A 24,658-nucleotide genomic window follows, 5' to 3' on the forward strand; every position below is an offset into this window, starting at 1 on the left:
TTAGATAATCGACCAAACAGTTGCCGTTCTCATAGACTGTTCGGGAGAGAAATGTGAGGATTGGTGATGGACAATAAACTATCATCCGCAAATAAATGATATTTTCTGAGGAGCCAACTTTTTTAATTCATACATCAGGATTCTGACAGTCTAGAAGTCAGAGGCTCCATCATTAACCAAAACTTAGGGGAGACAGAGTAGCTTTACCGTGTACCATGTATTCAGAAAGGCAAAGATTGAAATCCATTAACGGGGACAGAAGCTTATGGATTATGATAAAAAGCAGCCCATAGCTGGCAGTGTTTTTCGCCTTTAGGGCCAACCCAGTCTATCAAAGAGTATCTAGAGCCACAATAAGAGTTGGAAGCATCTGTTTATTGGCAATATGTATTCCGTGTGTAGTATCATCAGAAACTTGTCTATTGACATAAACACCACCTGATCCGCGTATTTAAGAGCTGTAATGACTTAAAGTTAGCTAAGGTTTTAGCAAATAAATATGACATATTTATGCACAATTATTATTTATTTGTAGAATCTAAGAGATTAAAAACTAATACTGAATGGGGCATGTGCTGAAGCTTGGGTATCCTGTTATCCAGTACTCCGTAATCTCTCATTTGGCAGAACTGACAACTTTGTTATCAGTCTGATGCACCCTATTGCTTGTACCTATAAGTCTAAGATTTATTTAACTGTTCTTTTATACCTTTACAATTACTGTCTGTGCTGGAAATGGACTTTGAGTGATTGTTATCTGCTATTTTGCCTCTTGTTTGTCTTTCCCTATGCCCCCCCATTTTTTGCCTTCTTATGGCCAGCTAAAAGTTTTCTAGTTTTGCTTTATCATTTTTTTGTCACTCTTCCATGAAGATTTCTTTTTGTCTTTTTGCTGAGATATATTATTTTCTCTTATTGTATACACTGCATGTTTGAGATATCCCCAAAGATTTTCAGTAATATTCAAGTCTGGGGTCTTTGAAGACTAATTCTAAACCGTCGCATTTTTTCCCTTTAAATACTTTATGGTTGAAATTGAGGGTTTCAGACTGAATTTCTTTGAAAATGGTTTTGAACATCTGCACAGAACGTGTCATAGTATCAAATGTGAACAAACCCAGTACTGCTCATTTGGCAATTTTATATATATATATATATATATATATATATATATATATATATATATATTCACAGTAATCCTATATATAATTATTGTTGTGGGAAGTGCAACACAAGAAAAAAAAGGAGAGAAAAAATACTCTTTTTGTAGGGGTGCTCTGAGATGCACACTAGTTGTGGGAAAAAAAAAAAATCTACATTTTATTTCATTGATTCAAAAAAAATATGGCAGATGCATGTTAATAGAGCTCCCTCACTACTGAGCCTAAAGAGTTCGGTTTTCAGGGATTCCACCCAACTGAAAATATCGGGAAGAGGAGAAATTACTTCCCCAGTGAGCGGTGCCAATTGTCCAGATAGACTATCGCAGTGATCGGGGTGCACCGGATCAAGAGGGAGAGGAGTGATTCAGGCCTCAACTAACCCATCCTGCAAAGGAGGTTCTGTGTATGTCCCCAAATCTACCAAAGTGATGCCAAGTGGTCCAGTACCTGGACGAGGATATTGGAAGTACTCCCTTAATAACTACCAACGCCGACAGAGCGTCCAGGCCGCCTGTCAAAAGCACTCATTGTCTGCGTTCCTTATGTCAAAGTCAGCAAATTGGATAAAGTCATATCAATTAAAATCGAGCAAACTTGGTTGTCTTTGTCTGAAAAGATGCGTACGGTACGCTACGGCGTAAAAGGGCACGTTACAACGTAAAAGGGTGTACGCAGCCACAACACGTGGCACCCACAGAATTTAGTCTTTTTACATACATTCGCACAAACCCGCTCACTTGTAAAATAGTACACATTAATGGTAGTTGCAACACTTAGTCATTTATGTCGAAATATAGTAGTATTTATGTTTTATATTAAAGTTATATGCATATTAGTGAAATATATGGAACAGGTTGAAGGAATCATATCATGAGTGGTATCATAATAAACCTCTTAACATTTGCTACTGTTTGGTTCACTCTGTGAAGGAATCGCAGAGTGCATACGCAAGTTATGTATGATAGGGAATTATGGACTACTTAAGACTAAGGAATCTTGGCAGGAAGAGCAGAGCATACCCCCTGGAGAGATGACCCCCTCCTTTGGATTCCTTAAGATGAACTAGCCAATGATTGACAACCCCTTGGACCTTCCTGAAACCTGGACCAATAGAAGCAAGCTATACCATCTTCATTGTATTACTGTATTTCTGTGTGCATATAAGCAGCAGCTTCACATCTAGTGTTCAGACATCTTGTCCCCAGACTTCAGGATTGAATGACTGCACACTGGATCCAGAGCGCCTGCGATAAGTAACGGCTGTACTTATTATCACTTCGCTTGAATATAATATACTACTTTTTGCGAATAAATCTTTGTGCGTTGGAAACACAAATCAAGGTTCGACAATCGTTCTTGGTTAGCGACAATACGCATTTAACACTTAATTGCCGACCCGCAGCTGTAAGGTGGGTGCTGCCCTCGCGATCTCTCCAAATGCTCTATACACTGTCGGGCAAAGTGGCTCTCACAGTTAGCGACAATACGCATTTAACAATTTGGGGGCTCGTCAGCTTTGGAGGTTTCGTTGCCGATGATACGCAAGACCAACGGATTTCGGTTCCTCAACAAAGGGTGGAGACGCGTCATAAATGGGTAAGAACGCAATGTGTTCAAAACCTGAATTTTACTCTGTGTTGTGAAACCGAATGTCCGTTTTGCATTGTCTAGGGCACGCTAACTAGAACCTAGGGACAAAAGAGAAAACTGTTTCTTTTTACTGTCATTGTGCGTTTTAACTGTATTGCATTGCATAGCATATGTGTATTTCTGGCTGTACGTACGCGAACTTCCGGTAGATTTGCCACGTGGTTAAACAATCGTTTTGATAGTTATTATATGTGTATAGTATAATTACTTGTGAAAGCCTCTGAGACATTATTATTATTGTTGGGAACTTTTAATTTTCTGCGTAGAAACGGTGTATAGTGTGTGATTTTGTAACGTAGATACACTGTTTACTATTCATTGTGCTCAGTTGCTGTCTGACGAGGCGGATTGCCCAACTGAAGGACGGTATACAGGGCAGGTATACTGAAGGCGAAAACCGGGTTTTCGCAAAGCGCTACCAATAGATCGCAAGGTTTGCTAATAACTAGTATTGGTAGGCAGTGTGATCTAACCGCACGACAACCGCTAGTGCGAATTGGTGAAGCAGCTAGGAGGAATTATATTGGAAAGGCTGGTTGATTGTATCGACTTTGTTCTCCCAGTTATAATAAACTCAACAGATTTTTGTTGTTTAGCCAGGGTATCGAGGAGCTGATAGCCCTTGGGTCCCACAGTGATATTGTCTGTGTTAGGGGTCCTTGGTTAGTACAAGAGGAAGCGAGTGGACGCGGCTTGAGCAAATACGTCCACGGCCAGTAAGAGATCTCTAGCGGTAGAGTGTTTGTAGCAAATTGTTGAAAGTGTTCTGCATAGATTGGTGTTGTTCAACATGGGTGCTAAGCATACGCTAGAGAAGGCCAGTGTACTGCCTATGGAAGGTCCTATTGGTTCAGCGAGATTTCTCATATGTAAGAAATATGGTGCATACGCAACTGCGTATTGCGACACGTGGGTCAAGATGACCAAAGATTGTGATAGGCCTTTCCCAACAATAGGGAGTTTTAATGCAGAGGTACTAAATACTGTAAAAGATAAAGTATGGTTGATTAAGTCAACGAAAAAGAGAAATAGACATAATGATTGTTTAAAATTGTGGCAAATGGAAGGTAACACGTGGCAGAGCAGCGAATACACAGCGGAAGTAAGCGTGGCGAAAAGCGCGCGCAGGGCGGAAGTAGCCGTTGAGAAGCATGGCGTACTCAGCGCAAGCGCGCCCCCGCCACCTTATGTGGCGGGAGGGGTAAGTACAGCCGTTATTAAAACCGAAAAAAGAGAAATTGCTAAATTGTATCCTGTTTTAAGCCAGTTTAAAACAAGTGTATCAGAAGATAAAGATGAACCCACTGTGATTTCGGCCATTGCTCATGCTGTTAATATGCTAGAGGTTCAGCGTAAGTATGGGAAAGGAGCAATGGCTGAGATAGGTGAGAGTAGTGTGATCACTAGGAGTGATAGCGTTCTAAATCTTGAAACAGTAGATCCGGTAATGACTTCTGAAAACAGTGAACCAGTGGGTGCGTACCCAGTCCGCACAATATCAGTTCCCAATGGGAAACCGGATAAGGATGGTGTAGTTCCTTTAAGAAATGTTACAATGCATTGTGCCTGGACTAGATCAGAATTACGTTCCATTATGACTGAATTCCCAGATCCTAGAAAAGAGTTGGCTAAATGTCAGAAGTTTGTTAAAGACTTAGGAAATGCACACAAACCAACGGATAAGGATTGGCGGGTAGTGTTGAGGGCGTGTCTACCTCCCAATACTAACGTACAACAATTCATCAAAGATTGTTCGTTGGAGGAAGATGACACCTTGACGGATGAGATTAACCAAGAGAATATAGAACAAATTGTTAAACATTTAGCCATCTATTTTCCGGTAGTAACAAATTGGAGTAAAATTTTCACCATCAAGCAGAACGATAGTGAGACAGCAGCAGATTACTTCATTAGAGCTATAGCAGCGATAACACGGTTCACTGGGATATCAAACATAGGGGAGGACCCACATCATAGGGAAGTAGCTGTAGGAGTATTAATGGATGGCCTTAGAGAAAATTTAAAAACCAGAGTACAAACCACATTACCTAATTGGAGAGGCATCACAGTAGATTCTCTTAGGGAGTCTGCTGTGGAGCATGACAAAAACCTTTTTAGAAAGAAGGAGGAGAAAAGTGATAGGTTAATGACGGTGAGTATACAGGCTCTAGAGGGGATGCATACACGACCACCAGCATACAACCCACATAATAAGAAATATAGAGTGATCAAATGTTTCAATTGTAATGAAGAAGGACACGTTAGGAGGGATTGTAAAAAAGACCGATACAACCCTAGAGGTGGGACACATAGATATCCTCCAAGGAAGAACTCACATAGAATAGAAGACTCACATCTACCCGCACATATTATAACAGCAAATATTGCGCGGGAAAATGATAGTCAGCGCTAGGGGTCAGGTCATACCTGTAATCTATAGCCAGTGAGGTTAACTGAGAGTCAGAGTGAAGAACCAACAATGATAGTTGACATAGCTGGTAGGAAACAAACCTTTCTTGTAGATACAGGGGCGGCCCGATCTGTGATAACCTCTCCTTTCAATCTACAGGTGACCAGTAAAACTATTTCAGCTATGGGAGTAACGGGAAGAGTGTTACATTATCCACTAACTAAACCTGCTGAAGTTACTATCGGGCCCCTGCATACCAAGCATTCGTTTCTCTTGGCTGCGGCGGCTCCTACTAACTTGCTGGGAAGAGACCTGTTATGTAAAATGGGATGTGTCATATACTGTACTTCAGATGGTGTGTTCTTAGATATACCGGAGAAGGTCGCACATGAGGTACAGGATATATTGGACACCCCTCAAAGGTTAATGTTACACTCTCCTGTTATAGAACAAAGTTCATCTCAAGTAAAGGGGATGTTGCTGGAAATACCAGGTTCACTATGGACCAGAGATGGACAGGACACTGGACTGATGGCAAACGTAGCCCCTGTCATGGTCAATCTAAAAAGTGGTAGGATAGCTCCAAAAATCCCACAGTATCCATTAAAACCGGAGGTGGAACTAGGGGTATATCCTGTTATTGAGAGGCTGTTACAACAAGGGATTTTAATTCGTACAGCCAGTACAGCAAATAGACCCATTTTCCCTGTGAAGAAGAGTGGGGGGAGGGGCTATAGATTAGTCCAGGACTTAAGGGGAATTAATAAAGTTGTTGAGAGCCAATTCCCCGTAGTGCCGAATCCAGCTGTCATCCTTATGCAGATTCCACCGTCTGCTAGTCATTTTACTGTCATTGACCTATGTTCTGCTTTCTTCTCAGTCCCTCTTCACCCTGACTGCCAATACCTTTTTGCATTCTCTTCCAGGGAGTGCAATACACATGGACCAGACTACCCCAGGGGTTCATTGACAGCCCCAGTATTTTCTCCCAAGCCTTACATGACTGTTTGCAATCCTTTCAACCCCACAATGGGTCTGTTCTAATTCAATATGTGGACGATTTGTTGCTGTGCTCTGATTGTTTTATGTCATGTTTACATGATACTAAATTGTTGTTGCTTCATCTTTCACAAACAGGGCACAAGGTGGCAAAGGATAAATTACAGCCATGTCAGACTAAGGTTAAATACTTAGGACACTGCCTTACTAAGGGGCTAAGACACCTGACAACCGACAGGATTGAGGGCCATACAACACATGACTCTGCCGCAGAGCCAGAAGCAGATTCGTACTTTCCTGGGGATGTGTGGATACTGTAGATCCTGGATCCCAGGTTTTTCTATTCTGGCATTACCATTGCAGGAGCTAGTCTCTGCCTCAAAACCAGAACGTGTCGTACACACAGAAGAGTCAGAGCAAGCGTTCTTTAATCTTAAAGATAGTCTGACTAGAGCTCCTGCATTGGGAATACCTTATTATGAAAAGCCTTTTGAGCTATACTGTAGAGAAGCTGATGGTTGTGCAGCAGGTGTCCTCACACAGAAACATGGTGACGCTAGCAGACCGGTAGCATACTACAGTGCACAATTGGACAATGTGGCAAGATCACTCCCAACATGTCTCAGAAGTGTAGCAGCAACTGCACTTCTGGTAAGTAAGAGCGAGGACGTAGTATTAGGACATAATTCAACTGTCTATACACCCCATGCTGTATCGGCTCTGTTAAATTCAGCCTAAACCAGACATGTTTCTTCAGCTAGATTCACAAAGTGGGAACTAGCCCTGATGGCACCCTCAAACATCACCATCAAACGATGTAGCATCTTAAATCCAGCTACATACCTTCCATATGTGTCTCTAGAGACACAAAGGGTGGGAGGTGAGGAGACCCTGGTTGATGATGAGTTAGGCAAGAATACTGACACGCCTGACTGTATGGAACACCTAAATCAAACCTTTACTGCAAGGCCCGACATACGTGACACCCCCTTAGAAAATGTAGATTTTACGTTTTATACAGACGGGAGTTGTCATAGACAGACAGAGACGGGGGAGCTATGTACTGGTTACGCTGTTGTAGATGATCAGGATGTGGTAGAAGCTGAACCCCTTGGTCCACCTCACTCAGCCCAGGTGGTGGAACTAGTAGCACTAAGGAGAGCGTGTGAGTTGGCACAGGGTAAATCAGCCAATATATATACTGACTCTAGGTACGCCTTCGGGGTAGTGCATGATTTTGGGGCCCTTTGGCGTCTTAGAAACTTTACGACAGCAGCAGGTACGCCAGTGGCACACTCACAACACATAAAAGGACTTCTGACAGCGATACAGTTACCCAGAACAGTAGCCGTCATAAAGTGCAAAGCCCATACCTTTGAAGAAGACCCAGTGTCATTGGGCAACAACAGGGCGGACGAAGCTGCTAAATGGTCAGCAGGGCAACCTATGACTGTATCGACCGAGACTATGATGGTTTTTCAGACATTAGACATGCAGAAATTAATTGAAATGCAAGATTTGTGTTCCCTGCAGGAAAAGGCGGTCTGGAAGGCGAAGGGTTGTGGTCAAGAGTCCTCAACACTCTGGAGGGATGGACAAGGTAAGCCTGTATGTAGCTCCCCGAACGTACTATCCAAGCCTGGCTGAAGCAGCACACGGCCTGACTCACCTGGGTAAAGAAGGTATGTGCAAACTGGTGAGAGCATGCTGGTGTGCTCCCGGATTTTCCTCTCAGGCTGGTAAGAAGGCAATGTCATGTCTTACTTGTTTGAGGAAAAATGTTGGGAAAACTATTCCAACTGAGCCATCCCACATCCCTCCTACAGACGGACCTTTTCAGGTAATACAAATTGACTATATCCAATTACCACCGTGCAGGAATCTAAAGTATGTGTTAGTTTGTATTGATGTGTTTTCCGATTGGGTAGAAGCATATCCGGCAGCCACTAATACTGCTGTGTTCACTGCAAAGAAAATTGTACAAGATTTTGTATGTAGGTTCGGTATCCCTAGAATCATTGAAAGTGATAGGGGTACCCACTTTACTGGTGATATCTTCCAAAATATGTGTAAACTCATGGGAATCGGTAGCAGACTTCACACCCCTTACCGACCACAAGCCAGTGGTAAGGTGGAGAGAGTAAATGGTACTATAAAGAACAAACTTGGTAAGGTAATGGCTGAAACTGGGTTGGCATGGCCAGAGGCTTTGCCATTGGTCCTCCATAGCATTCAGACCACTCCTAGACCCCCTCTTAATCTGTCCCCCTTTGAGATACTGTTCGGACGACAACCTCATTTGATCGTGAGTCCACAAGACGACTTGAAGTGTAATAATGAAGTGACTGTACAATATCTTATAAGAATTCGTAGACAGCTAAAGCAACAACAACAAAAACTAAAAATGCTGTCACCTGGTATGCCAGAAACGAACTGTCATGATGTTGAACCTGGAGACTATGTTATGATCCGCAATTTCTTACGTTCAGGTTGTTTAACAGACCGTTGGGAAGGCCCGTACCAAGTCCTGCTGACCAGTACTACATCACTGAAGGTTGCAGAGAGAGACACTTGGGTCCATTCCACCCACTGCAGGAGAGTCCATAATCCGGAGAAAGTGCAAGATAAAACTAAGACCGACGACATAGATCTGTCACTTGTGAGTCTGTTTCGGGAGACCTAAAGCCTGCAGTCGAGACACCTGAACCAGAGACGTTGCCCGAGAACTATCTTTCCAGCGATGGAGTGGCGGTTTTTGTTTTTCTTTTGTTCCAGGATTTTCCTTGTTTTTACTCTTTCTAGGACATTCTATTTTTGTGAAGGAGGATGGAGGACGGAGGAGAGTTCTGGTAGTGATACGGATGAGATGGAGGCAGAGGAAAAGTTATTAGAATACTCAGAGCAGCCCATTATCAAGCTTGGTCCGGGGCTTATGAAAAGGTCTGCTAGCTCAGGAACTCTGAGGCAGTGTGAGGGGCTATTGTCTGATGAGTATTGTATCTGCAAGTTCTGCGACTCCCTAGTTGAAGAGAGATGCATCCAACGATGCCAGTCCCCCAGTACTCTGATTATAGGCGGGCATCCTTTGGAGGATTATCACTCCCTGGTGGGTAAGGTGCTAAACCAAACCAAGTGTTGGGTGTGCTCTCACGTGCCGCAAGGGCAGCATAATATAGGACTAGTGTCATTTCCTCTAAACATATCCGAAGTACTCGAATTGAGGGGTGGGAGGCCCATAGACGGGAGGTACAATAACACAAGGTCCCCTAGTCTGACGCTTCGACAATACTCCATAGACAGATCTTTGCTGTGTCTAAATATCTCTCATGCAAAACGTCTGGAGAATTGGGAAGCTGACCCATCAGATCAGACAATGGCTCGCCACACTCATTTTAGAGGGAGACTCACAAGGTCACCAATAGGCAGGAATGTTGATGGAAGTCACAAACTAGGGCGTATAACCAAACATAAGAAAGTAGCCATTGGAAAAGTCTCTATAGATAATTGTAAGAATGTCATCCATGCCGACATGTGTCTGGAGACACTAGGCATGGGTAGTGTTATCAAAACTCTGTGTGATATAATTAATGGGCATACTGTTCCTTATGTTCTCTCTGATGACGTGTATTTTGTTTGTGGAAGGAAATCTTATTCCTGGGTGACTCCGAGTTCCAAGGGCTTGTGCTTCTTAGCTAAACTGGTTCCTGAAATCATGACTATTACTCATGAAGAAATGGTTGGTATTCACAAGACTACATCACCACCATACGTACACACACAGTATGAACACCGTGGCAAGAGAAATATGATTCCTGGTGAGGAACCCATAGCTACAAAATTGATTAGTGAAACTGCTGGTTTTCAAGTTATGGTAGCCCTAGATCTCACCAGGACCGCTCGGGGAACATTAAATTTTAAATATATCCAAGACCTAGCTAAATCAATAGATAATATCACCGAGATGTATGATGACACTTTCAGGTATACTGGAAGGGAGCTACAAGCGTACAAGAAGGAGTTGGTACAACATAGACTGGTACTAAATTATCTCACCTCTATTACTGGTGGGTACTGTGTGACACTGGCCACCCAGTTCGGTGTCAAATGTTGCACGTACATCACCAATAATACGGATGACCCTAAAGAGGTTATAGACCGGAAGATGGATGAAATTTTGCAACTGAAATGGGAATTTCGAAAGAACCATAATTCTTCATTATATGAGGTCGGGGAAAAGGTGGCAGGTTGGTTCTCATGGTTGAAGCCTGTGAAATGGTTCTCCGGTCTGGGGGAATGGGTACAGGAAATGGTTGCTAGTGTAGGTAAGCTCCTTCTCCTTATACTGGGTGTCTTCTTAGCAATTGGTTTAGTTGTCAAATGTGTTCCTACTGTGTTGAAGTGTGGAAAAAGGTCTCATAGGAGTAACACTGAGAAAGAGACTGAAAGGGTGGTACCAGATACCGAGATCATGGTCTGTGAAGAAGTATTGTATAATCCTGAACGTGAAACGGTGATTGGGTGATAGTTTGTTACACTATCAAAGGGTGGAGCTGTCGAAGTCAGCAAATTGGATAAAGTCATATCAATTAAAATCGAGCAAACTTGGTTGTCTTTGTCTGAAAAGATGCGTACGGTACGCTACGATGTAAAAGGGCACGTTACAACGTAAAAGGGCGTACGCAGCCACAACACGTGGCACCCACAGAATTTAGTCTTTTTACATACATTCGCACAAACACGCTCACTTGTAAAATAGTACACATTAATGGTTGTTGCAACACATAGTCATTTATGTCGAAATATAGTAGTATTTATGTTTTATATTAAAGTTATATGCATATTAGTGAAATATATGGAACAGGTTGAAGGAATCATATCATGTGTGGTATCATAATAAACCTCTTAACATTTGCTACTGTTTGGTTCACTCTGTGAAGGAATCGCAGAGTGCATACGCAAGTTATGTATGATAGGGAATTATGGACTACTTAAGACTAAGGAATCTTGGCAGGAAGAGCAGAGCATACCCCCTGGAGAGATGACCCCCTCCTTTGGATTCCTTAGGATGAACTAGCCAATGATTGACAACCCCTTGGACCTTCCTGAAACCTGGACCAATAGAAGCAAGCTATACCATCTTCATTGTATTACTGTATTTCTGTGTGCATATAAGCAGCAGCTTCACATCTAGTGTTCAGACATCTTGTCCCCAGACTTCAGGATTGAATGACTGCACACTGGATCCAGAGCGCCTGCGATAAGTAACGGCTGTACTTATTATCACTTCGCTTGAATATAATATACTACTTTTTGCGAATAAATCTTTGTGCGTTGGAAACACAAATCAAGGTTCGACAATCGTTCTTGGTTAGCGACAATACGCATTTAACACTTAATTGCCGACCCGCAGCTGTAAGGTGGGTGCTGCCCTCGCGATCTCTCCAAATGCTCTATACACTGTCGGGCAAAGTGGCTCTCACAGCTAGCATCTCAGCTCTAGAGACTAGGAGGATCGTACACCTATACATCTCTAATCATCGTGTCCCAACAGCTGCACCAAATTGCCTGGACTTCCATACAGTAACTCCCATTTGCAAGCTGGTGGAGGCAAACACAATAAAACTTGAAAGTCCAATCCAACTAGGTTGATCACAAATAACCTGAATGCTATTGTTTTGGTGCCTAAACACACAAACCCGGCATTACTGTCCTACACAAGGTACGTTAGTGCCTCCCCCAGCCAAGAGTCATTTGTAATTAGCTTCCTAATTACAAATGTGCAAAGTCCACCAAGATTGTCAAGGTCCTCTGTTTCTACTATAGAACTCGCCTTCCTAACTGCTAAAAAATTCCTGCTTTCGCGCCAATATTTCCCCACAGCCCTCATAGTGCACCTCAAAGGGATAAGAGGAACCTACTCTGACAGGGGTGGTTTACACTGTCCCCTGTGATACAAGCCTCATTGTGATCACGATTTCTATAGCTAATCTGTTCGCTTTTTCTTAAAAGAAGTGCTTATTTTCTTTTTCTATGATCTAAACATATAAAAGAACACGTTTTCACTTGTTCTGCCTGCTGTAGACAGCTGCCTATGCTACTAGTGCTGATATTGTAAGCCTTACTGTATATGCGCTGCCATCAAGTGGTGATTTTATATATTACATCTGCAGTGAACATTCCCACTGCTCTCCTCACCTTGTATACAGTTGATCACTAAAGCTCAATCACTTATATTTTGTAAAAAATGTCTCATTGCCATCTGACCGATGGTTAAAGGTCATAAAATAATGTCACCTTGAATCTAAACTCAGTGTTTGCAGGAAATACCATCTGCTTCTGATGTTTAAAACAAAGTGACTTATATTTTTCTACATAGATTAGGAAGCCCTCTAAAGTGCTACACAACAGATCTGTCACACGCCGGACTCCCGCTGCCTCCCCGGGAGCCGGCGGGTGTACCCACTAATTACGGAGGCCATCCCCACCAAGACTCTCTGTTTCCTTTCACTTACCTGGTCCACGCTGCTGCAGCTCTCCAGCGCCGTCTCTCCCCTTCTTCCGTTCAGCGCTCAGTGGTTCTGCGCATGCGCAGAACCGTCTAACTGTTTTATGTGTTCTCACTGCCCTCTATTGGCTGCCCAATTGGAACTGCACTATATCTACCTCCTCTGACCAGAACTCAATGCTGGTTCTTTCAGTCAGTCCCTGACTTTAAGATTGGAAACAGCTCCTGTGTTTTTGCTATTCCTTCAGCTTCCAAGCTACGTCTCTCCGGGGAACTCACCTCAAGGTGGCTACGCTGCTAAACATTCCGGTGAAAGCACTTCCAAGTGGCGACACTATCCTTTCCTGCTAACCAGCTCCCTAGTGACTACTTCGCTGAACATCCCAGCTATATTTCCTCTCCCAAGTGGCAACGCTGTCAAACTTCCCGGCTAAACACCGCTATCAAGTGACAGCACTACTTCTACCTGATTCTACGCTTCGTCTGTTGTGTTCGCTGAGAACTTCTCCAGGGGACCGCGACCTGCAAGTGGAAGCCGCAAAAGCCCATATTCCCTTGCGGGAATCTCTGGTGAACACCTTTCACTTGTTAGACTCCGCGCCCCTCGCTGAAGTAACGTCAATCTCGGCTGAACTATCAGGATCCAGTTGAAGTCTCTCTGGTAACGTGACATTAAGAACCAGCCATGTCAGATCCTGATAGAGAACCTTCCGCCAAGGACATGCTTCAACACCTGGTTGGAAGAGTGGAGCGTCAGGATGCAGTTCAGATGCAACTTCTGCAATGTTTGCAAACTCTGGCTACCCGTCTAGACGCCTTACAGGAGACCCCGCCTCAGCCGGCTGCTCAACCACAAGCAGCCGAGGTCCCTGCTGGAGCCGCTTCCTCTCTGCGTTTGCCTACACCCTCCAAATTTGATGGTGATCCTAACTCTTGCCGTGGCTTTTTAAATCAGTGCTCCATCCAATTTGAGTTATTACCTCAGAATTTTCCTACTCCCAGGTCAAAAGTAGCTTATATGGTCTCCCTCCTATCCGGAAAAGCCCTGGCATGGGCCTCGCCTCTTTGGGAACGTAATGACAATCTCCTCAATGATGTTTCCGCCTTCACTTCAGCATTCAGGAGGATTTTTGATGAACCGGGGCGAGTGACGTCCGCTGCTACTAGCATCCTAAGACTACGTCAAAATTCCCGTTCTGTGGCTCAATACGTTATTGAGTTTCAGACCCTAGCTTCCGAGCTCCAGTGGAACGATGAGGCTCTTGTTGCTGCCTTTTGGCAAGGGCTGTCAGATAAAATCAAGGATGCCCACTCTTCTCAAGAAGTGCCACCCACCTTAGATGCCCTAATTTCTCTCTGCAACCGGGTAGATCTTCGGCTTCGGGAAAGATCGTCCGAGAAAGACCTTCCTAGACGGTCTACCTTTCGTCTAGCTCCTCGTTTTCAACCACCCACATCTACGGATGAGCCTATGCAACTGGGGCGCTCCCGTTTATCTCCGGATGAAAGAGAGAGAAGAATGAAGAATAAACTATGCCTATATTGTGGAGATTCTGGTCACCTCCTGGCTTCATGTACCCGGCGTTCGGGAAACGACAAACCCTAGCCTGCACTGGAGAGGTCAGTCTAGGGACTCTTACTTCCTCTCCAACTTCTTTTCCAGATCTAACATGTTCTTTTCCTGTCACCTTACATTTGCTTTCAGGGCCCAAGTCGTCCAAGGCCTTGTTGGATTCTGGAGCAGCCGGGAACTTTATGTCACAATCTCTAGTTACCAGACTAGCGCTGCCCACTGTTCCGCTGAAAAAGCCCTTGGCTACTACGGGCATTGACGGTTCCCGTCTCCCTAATGGCAGTATTCTTAAACGAACAAAACCCATCTCCATGCAAGTTGGGGCTCTCCACTGGGAAAAGATTTCCTTTCTCGTTCTCCCACTAACCATCAGCCCAATCATTCTAGGTCTACCATGGCTTCATCTACATTCACCCCATCTGGATTGGCCTTCATCACAAATCATTGCATGGGGCCCTGCCTGCTCTCGCCAATGCCTAACACCAGTCAAGCCTCTTGGCTTCACACAGATTCCTTCAGAACCCACCACAGTTATTTTACCGCACCAGTATTCTTCCTTTTCGGATGTCTTCTCTAAAGCCTCCTCTGAGCGTCTACCACCCCATCGAGCTTGGGATTGCCCCATCGATCTCATTCCGGGGAAAACTCCTCCACGAGGTCGAGTCTATCCGCTCTCACTGCCCGAGACAGAGGCTACTACACTCTACATCAAGGAAAATCTGCAACGTGGTTTCATCAGACCTTCCTCCTCACCCGCCGGGGCCGGGTTTTTCTTTGTGAAAAAAAAAGATGGAGCTCTCCGTCCGTGTATCGACTACAAAGGCCTGAACTCCATCACTATTAAAAACCGCTACCCCATTCCATTAATCACCGAACTCTTCGATCGCATTAAAGGTGCGAGAATCTTCACTAAACTCGATCTACGCGGAGCTTACAACCTGATCCGGATTCGCTCTGGGGATGAGTGGAAGACGGCTTTTAATACACGGGACGGCCATTACGAATATCTAGTAATGCCGTTTGGCTTATGTAACGCCCCAGCCGTTTTCCAGGGTTTTGTGAATGAAATCTTTCGCGATCTGCTATATTCCAATGTAGTCGTATATCTGGATGACATCTTAATCTTCTCCAAGGACCTTGCCACTCATCGTTTACATGTGGCTGAAGTTCTTTCCAGATTACGTACCAACCATTTGTTCTGCAAATTGGAAAAATGCATATTTGAGGTCCCTAAGTTGCCTTTCCTGGGCTATTTGGTTTCTGGATCCGGTCTACAAATGGACCCGGGAAAAGTTCATGCTATAATCAACTGGCCCCAACCAACTACACTCAAATCCATTCAACGTTTTTTGGGTTTCTCCAATTATTACAGGCGCTTTATTGCTGGTTACTCATCTGTGGTGGCACCTCTGACAGCTCTTACCCGAAAAGGGGCAAACCCGCAAAATTGGACCTCAGAAGCATTGGAAGCGTTCCAATTTCTCAAAAGAGCCTTTTCATCGGCACCTATCCTCCAGCAACCCGATGTCTCTCTTCCTTTTTTTCTAGAGGTGGATGCATCTTCCACCGGTGTGGGAGCAGTTCTTTCGCAAAAAACTATTCAAGGCAAGTTCCATCCCTGCGCATTCTTCTCCCGCAAGTTCCTGCCAGCAGAGAGTAATTACGCCATTGGGGATAAAGAACTCCTGGCCATGAAGTTGGCTCTAACTGAGTGGCGTTATCTTCTAGAAGGGGCTCGTCACCCAGTTACGATCTTCACGGATCATAAGAATCTACTCTATCTCCAGTCAGCCCAATGCCTGAATCCACGTCAAGCCCGCTGGTCCCTTTTCTTTACCCGCTTTGATCTGCGGGTCACCTTCAAACCCGGTATCAAAAATAAGAAAGCGGATGCATTATCCCGGGCTTTCCCAGAAAATTTGGGATCAGACACCTTGCTGGAACGTCCCATCCTGGACTCTAAATGCATTAAATTATTCTCAACTTCCTCAACCCCCATTCCTCCCCAGGGAAAAACATTTGTTCCTCCTCATCTACGGAAGAGCCTTCTTCACTGGTGTCATTCTTCACGATTTACAGGTCATCTTGGCTCCCGTAAAACATCTGAACTACTCTCTCGACAGTACTGGTGGCCCAAATTCCACTCCGAAGTTAAAGATTTCGTGGCTGCCTGCCCTACCTGTGCCCAAAACAAAATTCCTCGCCAGGTTCCACAAGGGCTACTTCACCCTCTTCCACTACCTACCAAACCATGGACCCATCTTAGCATGGATTTCATCACTGACCTACCTCCAGCTAATAAATTTAATACCATCTGGGTTATTGTGGACCGTTTCTCGAAAATGGCACACTTCGTTCCACTCATCGGCCTTCCATCCTTAGCATGTCTAGCTCAACATTTCATTAAGGAAATCTTCCGACTACATGGCTGCCCCGCTGAAATTGTCTCGGATCGTGGGGTACAATTTGTCTCAAAATTCTGGAGGTCCCTTTGTCATCTTCTGGGTATCCGTCTGAAATTCTCCTCCGCATATCATCCCCAGACCAACGGCCAGACAGAAAGGGTCAATCAGGATCTGGAGACCTTTCTCAGGATATTTTCTTCAGCCAACCAGAGTAATTGGGTGGATTTGCTACCCTGGGCAGAATTTGTTCATAACAATTCCTTTCACGAATCCACATCAACCACTCCGTTCTCCGTGGTATTTGGAGGCCATCCTCGTATGCCAGAATTTTCAGCCCTCCCTCCCACCCAAGTTCCAGCAGTTAACACTCTTCGACAGGACTTTCTATCCATCTGGTCTCGAGTTCGAAAGGCCCTTCAGAAATCCTCTACTCGCTACAAGCTGGCAGCAGATAAAAAACGCAGAGCTATTCCTCTTTTGAAGGTTGGCGACAAGGTGTGGTTATCTACAAAGAACATTCGTCTTAAAGTGCCCTGCATGAAACTTGCTCCTCGCTACATTGGTCCTTATAGGATCATTCAAGTAATCAGTCCCGTGTGTTTTAAGTTACGGCTACCACCCACTCTACGTATTGCCAATGCCTTTCATATTTCCTTATTGAGACCACTCATCATTAATCGATTCACGGTTCCTGTCACATCTACCACTCCCCTTTCTCTCCAACAAACTGATGAATTCGAGATCAGCCATATTCTGGATTCCAAAAGTTCTAGAGGAACAATCAAGTATTTAGTGGATTGGAAGGGGTACGGTCCCGAGGAGCGCTCCTGGGTACGGGCTGCAGACATCCGTGCTCCTCTTCTGCTGAAAAAATTTCACTCCAAATTTCCGAAGAAACCAGGTCCTAGGTGTTCGGTGCCCACCTCTAAAGGGGGAGGTACTGTCACACGCCGGACTCCCGCTGCCTCCCCGGGAGCCGGCGGGTGTACCCACTAATTACGGAGGCCATCCCCACCAAGACTCTTTCCTTTCACTTACCTGGTCCACGCTGCTGCAGCTCTCCAGCGCCGTCTCTCCCCTTCTTCCGTTCAGCGCTCAGTGGTTCTGCGCATGCGCAGAACCGTCTAACTGTTTTATGTGTTCTCACTGCCCTCTATTGGCTGCCCAATTGGAACTGCACTATATCTACCTCCTCTGACCAGAACTCAATGCTGGTTCTTTCAGTCAGTCCCTGACTTTAAGATTGGAAACAGCTCCTGTGTTTTTGCTATTCCTTCAGCTTCCAAGCTACGTCTCTCCGGGGAACTCACCTCAAGGTGGCTACGCTGCTAAACATTCCGGTGAAAGCACTTCCAAGTGGCGACACTATCCTTTCCTGCTAACCAGCTCCCTAGTGACTACTTCGCTGAACATCCCAGCTATATTTCCTCTCCCAAGTGGCAACGCTGTCAAACTTCCCGGCTAAACACCGCTATCAAGTGACAGCACTACTTCTACCTGATTCTACGCTTCGTCTGTTGTGTTCGCTGAGAACTTCTCCAGGGGACCGCGACCTGCAAGTGGAAGCCGCAAAAGCCCATATTCCCTTGCGGGAATCTCTGGTGAACACCTTTCACTTGTTAGACTCCGCGCCCCTCGCTGAAGTAACGTCAATCTCGGCTGAACTATCAGGATCCAGTTGAAGTCTCTCTGGTAACGTGACAAGATCTTTATGGACTTTGATCACTACATAGACTTTGAAACGGTGGTTGAAATTCGATTCACCAATATGTAACACTCATAAGCATACCATTATTAAAGCCTTTGAAAAGGCTAATGGCCGCTCTAAATCATTGCCTGAGAATTATGGCATTTGCTAGAAACATACAATCAATTTCTTATGTTGGATCACATCTTCAACTGTACCAGGACTTCGCTCCCTCCATTGAAAAAGCGTAGAGATCTCATCAATATAACAAGTCTTGTGCAACCTTTCGATCAAGTACAAGTGGGGCTTCCCCTTTCAATTAATTGTCTCCAAAGTTGACCAGAACCAGTCAGTGAAAACGTCGTATCGAGGCCTTGACTTGCTCAAATGTTTCTACCTTATACAGGACTCTTAGGCTTCAACTTCTTTGTCTCAACAGAAAACCCCTGTCTCGATGCCAACCTGGCAACAGGCATGATTCACATATATAACTTAACCCCAGTTTCCTCTCTCTCTCTCTCTCCACTTGACTTCCCTTTGAGGTTTAAGTAACCATGTTACATTAACTATGATTCTTACGGTATGTATTAATCATGTTTAATGTTTTACGCAGGCTCATCGTGTACGCTGTCCTACTTAAAACCTAGGGAAAGCTAGTTTATAGGCCCTTACCAATTTCTTAGATTTTGTAATTTTTATTTTATTGCTATTTCTAGAAATCCCCCCCCCCCTTTTCTTCTCCCCTTCTCCCAATAAGGCATAAACCTATGCTAAATTGGAGTAGTTTAAAATGGACCCGGAGGCTCTTATGTTTGCTTTTCCTCTGGCTTTTTCGGAGTCCATTCAGATCAGTTCATTGTTCTATTTTAAATACTAAATATTTATATGGTTGAAATGTTTTGGTTTCAATTTACTTATTGCTATGTTGTGTTATTTATTTCACTTTGACCTCTCACAATGTCCTCACCCTCACTAATACCACCACTACCAAAGAGATGGTGTTACACTACTCACCACACCTCTTTTTTTTTTCTACATCCTGACGCTCACACTGAGATCAGGACCACTCTACCTTTTCCTCCCCTTGTTCCTTATGTGTCTTGTCCTTCCCACAACCTGCTTCTATCTTTGCATGATTCCTCCATCCTCATTGCTAAAGCATAATCCCTCCCACATCCTCAACCACCATGAATCTCAAACCTAGTATCTCTTAATGTCAGCGGTCTTAACTCGCCAAACACACTCACATTGGCTCTACAATACTTTAAGAGCAAAAACCCAGATTTGATTTTTTTTGCAAGAAACACACCTCAAAGACCCACATTCCACATTGGCCACTAAATCTTATCTGCATGCTTTTTACTATTCTGCAAGTGAAGAGGTACAACAATACTGATGCACAGTAGAGTCCCACTGACTATTGACTCGCAGACTTCTGGCTCCCTCGGCAGATACATTATCCTCAGAGGCACTTTAAACCAAAATCCCATAACCTTAGCCTCAATATATGCCCCGAACTTCTGGCACTGAGCATTCTATGCAGACTTCTTTCACCAACTATCTCAACACACAGGAGGTATGACCGTTATAGGAAGGGACTTCAATACTATACTAGATCCAATACTGGACAGATCCAGCCAAACGCATTATTTCTGTGGGACACACTAAAGAGTAACCTAAACTGGAAACCCAAATGAAGTCATTCAACTTATATGACGCCTTACGAGTGTCCAGAGCTGCACACATTATTCAGCTCCTCATGACCTACGGTCAAGAATAGATTAATTTTTTTGTAGACCACTTGACAACCCAGAAGCTGGGAAATGTCCTGGTCTGACCATGAAGCGGTTGAGCTGTCAATACCCCACCACTTTCAATCGCACCCTAGATGGCGACTTAATGAATCTTTACTGCTTAAGCAAGAACATATTCGTCAGATATCCCAGGCTATCACTGATTACTTATCCCACATTGCAACCCCAGATATATCACAATTCATCCTTTGGGAAGCTCACAAAGCCACTATACGTGGTATCCTTATCAAAATGACAACACAACAGAGACTGAAAGAAAGAGAACGTATACAGGAGCTGGAACAACAAATACAACAAGCTACATCTTACCACCAAGCTCACCCCAAGAAACGCTTAAAATCGGGGATGGCTTTTGGACACACCTGGTTGAAATTACGTAGCATGACTCCATTGTAATATTTCATGTTCTATACATCTGGTCACTGTTAGATGCAGAAATATAGGATCCCCGGATCTGCCTAACTTGGCACTACTCTAACCTAAAGCACGGAGTCTAACGGGACAGGTTCTCTTCACCAGGAACCCTCGCAAGGAAGTATGGGCTTTGCAGCCACTGCCCCACAGGTTGTGGCCCTTAGAGAGAGTGTTAGACGAGACCCGTATGGAGAGCACAGGAATGGGATGAAACTCTGCAGAGACATGCCGCGGAGTGGCACTGAACAGCAACCACGGAATCGCTGGAAATGCAGGCTGAACATGAGGAGGTGATGGTTGTGAATAAGAGGCACTGAACAGCAACCAGGAAATCACTGGGATAGCTAGCTGAAGCAGCAGGAGTAAAGGGAGGCAAGTCTATGCTCTGTCAGGACTTAACATACAAATAGCAGGCACCTGACTGCAGGTTCAGGTGCCTTAAATACCCTGCTAATAAGAAAGGCACCAATAGTAAAGAAGAAGAGGTTTTAAAAGAAGATCGGGTCTGCACATGTGTAGACCTAAATCCAAGATTGCCACAGCCATCGGACTTAAACGGCACTCAGCGTTGAGAGGGACTCCTGCGTGTAGCAGATAAGTGTGCCGGGAGCCGAATGCGGGCCTGTCCTGTGATACATCTAATATATTGCCTTGTTACTTTTTTGTGTATTATCAATTCAATATCCTCTTAAACCAATTCTCTATATTTCTTATTTTATTTTTTTTATACATTTTAATGTATTTATATATTTCTTTATGTTTTAATCTGTGATATTGTTGTTTTTCCTACTCCACTTTAATGGATTTCTGTTGTTTTATTGTTATTTACCATGTAGGCATTCACTGATAACAGCAATGTTATATTTCTAAAATTTTATACTCGTTTTTTTTTTTTACTACTCCATATAGTTTGATTCTAATTTAAATGTAATCATAGACAGTTTCACCATATTCATAGTGCCTGAATCCTGATTTCATGATTCTATCTAGAACATCAGCCGAAAATACAAAAAAGAAAAAAAAAAAGAAAGAAGGAAACAACCACTCCCCAAGTGACAATCAAGGTAAGTATATCTCTACAGTTGTTATTGTGATTTACCATTTCATTGTTGTATTTGAAAGGGTCTAGTGTATTAGATTCAGAAGGTTGATTTTACCTTTTATCTTTTTACATTTTATCTTTTTACAGCTCAGAGAAAAGTCGTTTCTCATAATAAAATCGCATAATTATTATATTTATTAATTTCAAGATTATACAATACTATTCATTGAGATAATCGTTTTCTTATGCCTAATTCTTATTTTTATGTAGAACATCCAGGAGGGAAAGGTCACGCTACATCACCCCAAGCTTCACTCAAGGTAATTACATCTTAGTATAATTGTCATTTTAATGGTTGTGATTAGAGGGGTCTGATGTATTAGATTGAAGAGATTGGTTGATTGTATTTTTAGATATCAGAAGAAAGTTTTATCTCATAAAAAGAGTTCATATTTTTACCATATTTCTTATACCTAATTATTGATTTTATCTAGAACATCATCCAGGAGGGAAAGGTCACAATACATTGCTCCAAATTTTACTCAAGGTAATTACATCTTATTAGACATAATTATAATTTTCATTTTATTGATTGTGATTAGAGGGGCCTGATGTATTAGATCCAGGACATTGATTTTAGCTATTATCTTTTTAAATGTCAAAAAAAGAAATTTATCCCATAGAAAGATTCCATAATTAATACATTCATTGAGTCCAGATGGTGCAACACTGTTCATCAAAAATATCCATCTGCTTTCTTTCGTTAATAATTCAGCAGGGAGATCTCCTCTAATACCTAATGTGACCTTTTCCAAACCAAAGGCTACTAGGTCACTTGGATTACTTCAGTGTGTTTCCAAAATGTGTTTGACTATAGAGGTTAAAGTTAAAAGTTTAATAAGGACACGGAATAAGAATTATTATTATTATTATATTTATAAGGCGCCACAAAGGGTCCGCAGCGCTGTATATGACATACAGAAAACAGTGAGCCATGACACATGATACAGAAAGAACAAAAAATGAACAAAAATATATACACAGACACAGATTATTCAAATTATTACTCGAACAATGAGTGAAAGTGATGGTAGAAATTAGCAAGAAGTAGGCCAAAGCTTAAGAAAATAGGGCTAGGGAAGCAGGCCAAGAGGTACAGAAGGTGATGGAATAGTAGAAGGAGCACACAAAGAAAGAGGTCCCTGCTCCTGAGAGCTTACATCCTAAAGGAAAGGGGAGACACAAATAGGGTGGTACTAACTGGGGGGAGAGAGCCGGTGCAAGGGAGTTAGGAGGAGGACTGATAGACTTGAATAAAGAAATGAGTTTTAAGGGCACGCCTGAAGCCTTTAAGAGTAGATGCTAACCTGATGGAACGTGGAAGATCATTCCACAGCTGGGGAGCAGCCCGAGCAAAGTCCTGGAGACAGGAGTGAGAAGAGTTGATCAGTTGAGCAGTGAGGCAGCGGTCACAGGTAGAGTGGAGGGGGCGGCTAGGAGTGTAGGTAGAGATGAGATTGGAGATGTAGGGAGGGGAGGATTGATTAAGAGCTTTAAAAGGTGATGGTGAGGAGTTTAAATTTAATTCTGTAGGCCATGGGGAGCCAATTTAGTGACTGTTGGAGGAAAACGGCAGAGATAGAGCGTCGGGAGAGAAAAATGAGGCGGGCAGCAGCATTGAGGATAGACTTAAGAGGGTCAAGGTGAGAATCAGGTAGGCCACAGAGAAGGAGGTTACAGTAGTCAAGGCGAGAGATTACAAGCGAGTGAACGATTGTTTTCATAGCTTCCGTGGTGAGAAAGGGGTGTATCTTGGATATATCCTGAAAGTGGAAGTAGCAGGATTTTGAGAGAGACAGAATGTGAGGCTTGAAGGAGAGGGAGGAATCAAGGATGATCCCAAGGCATCGGACTTGAGGGACAGAAACCAGGGTAGTGTTATTAACATAAATAGAGAGAGGAGAAGGGTAGGAGAGTCCTGGGAGAGGGGAAGACGATAAGTTCAATCTTGGAGATATTGAATTTAAGGAAGCGTTGGGACATCCAAGATGAGATGGCCGAGAGACAGCAGGAGACACGAGACAGAAGGAAAGGGGAGAGATCAGGGGGTGAAAGATAGATTTGGGTATCATCAGCATAGTGGTGGTATTGGAGGCCAAAGGAGTGGATGAGGACACCAAGGGAGGATGTGTAGAGGGAGAAAAGCAGGGGCCAAGAGCAGAACCTTGAGGAACGCCAACAGGTAAGGGAAGAGGGGGGTATGGGGAGTCATGTGTAGAGACTGAAAAGGCGCGGTTGGTGAGGTAAGAGGAAAACCAGGAGAGGATGGTGTTACAGAGGCCTATAGAATTGAGAGTTTGCAAAAGGAGTGCGTGGTCAACAATATCAAAGGCAGCAGAAAGGTCAAGAAGGATAAGAAGGAACGCGCGTCCTCTAGTAGAGGTTCTGCTATACCAAATATTATGGTCATCTAATAAACAATAGATATGTAGTTTTAAACCACTATTTAGCAACATATTAATGTTTGCTGCAGCCAAATAGCAATGAAATGGCTGTTTGAAACAGAAATAAAAATGAGAGCATGGTAGCAGACAGAATTAACATTTCTTTATCTAATTAAGAATTCTGCTGGAAGCTCTAAGCTAATGTTTCTTTCCTTAACACAAAGGTGATACAATTTAAGTATAACTATTAGATAAACCACTAGCAATAAAACGGCATTTACTACTACGGTTAAGCTATACGGAGACGGATGCCCAGATGACTGGGTGTTAATTGATAGAAGCGGCATAAGTTTTTCTATTCGCACAGAAAGTTAGTAGCGTCGTTTGGACCCTCTGAGCAGAGTTACACCATATTATATACTACTATTTTCTATATTAATTAATAGACATGATGTCCTAAATAATATGTTAACATCTGTTATGACCGAGTACAAATGATATGCTTGTCTAAAGGAAAGTGGGTTGGTATACAAGATTGACACTTTTCTAATT

At 43.5% G+C, this 24,658-nt stretch overlaps 1 protein-coding gene across 1 annotated transcript in view; it reads left to right on the forward strand.

Moving 5' to 3' along the window:
• LOC142145880 (uncharacterized) overlaps positions 1 to 24,658 on the forward strand; it is a 110,711-nt gene that overhangs the window by 38,117 nt on the left and 47,936 nt on the right. The window contains exons 6-8 of the mRNA XM_075204606.1: positions 21,611 to 21,684; positions 21,933 to 21,982; positions 22,157 to 22,209. Coding sequence (XP_075060707.1) covers positions 21,611 to 21,684; positions 21,933 to 21,982; positions 22,157 to 22,209 — 177 coding nt within the window. The remainder of the gene's footprint in view (positions 1 to 21,610; positions 21,685 to 21,932; positions 21,983 to 22,156; positions 22,210 to 24,658) is intronic.

This window comes from Mixophyes fleayi, chromosome 1 (genome assembly GCF_038048845.1).
Source record: "Mixophyes fleayi isolate aMixFle1 chromosome 1, aMixFle1.hap1, whole genome shotgun sequence".
Classification (NCBI taxonomy): domain Eukaryota; kingdom Metazoa; phylum Chordata; class Amphibia; order Anura; family Limnodynastidae; genus Mixophyes; species Mixophyes fleayi.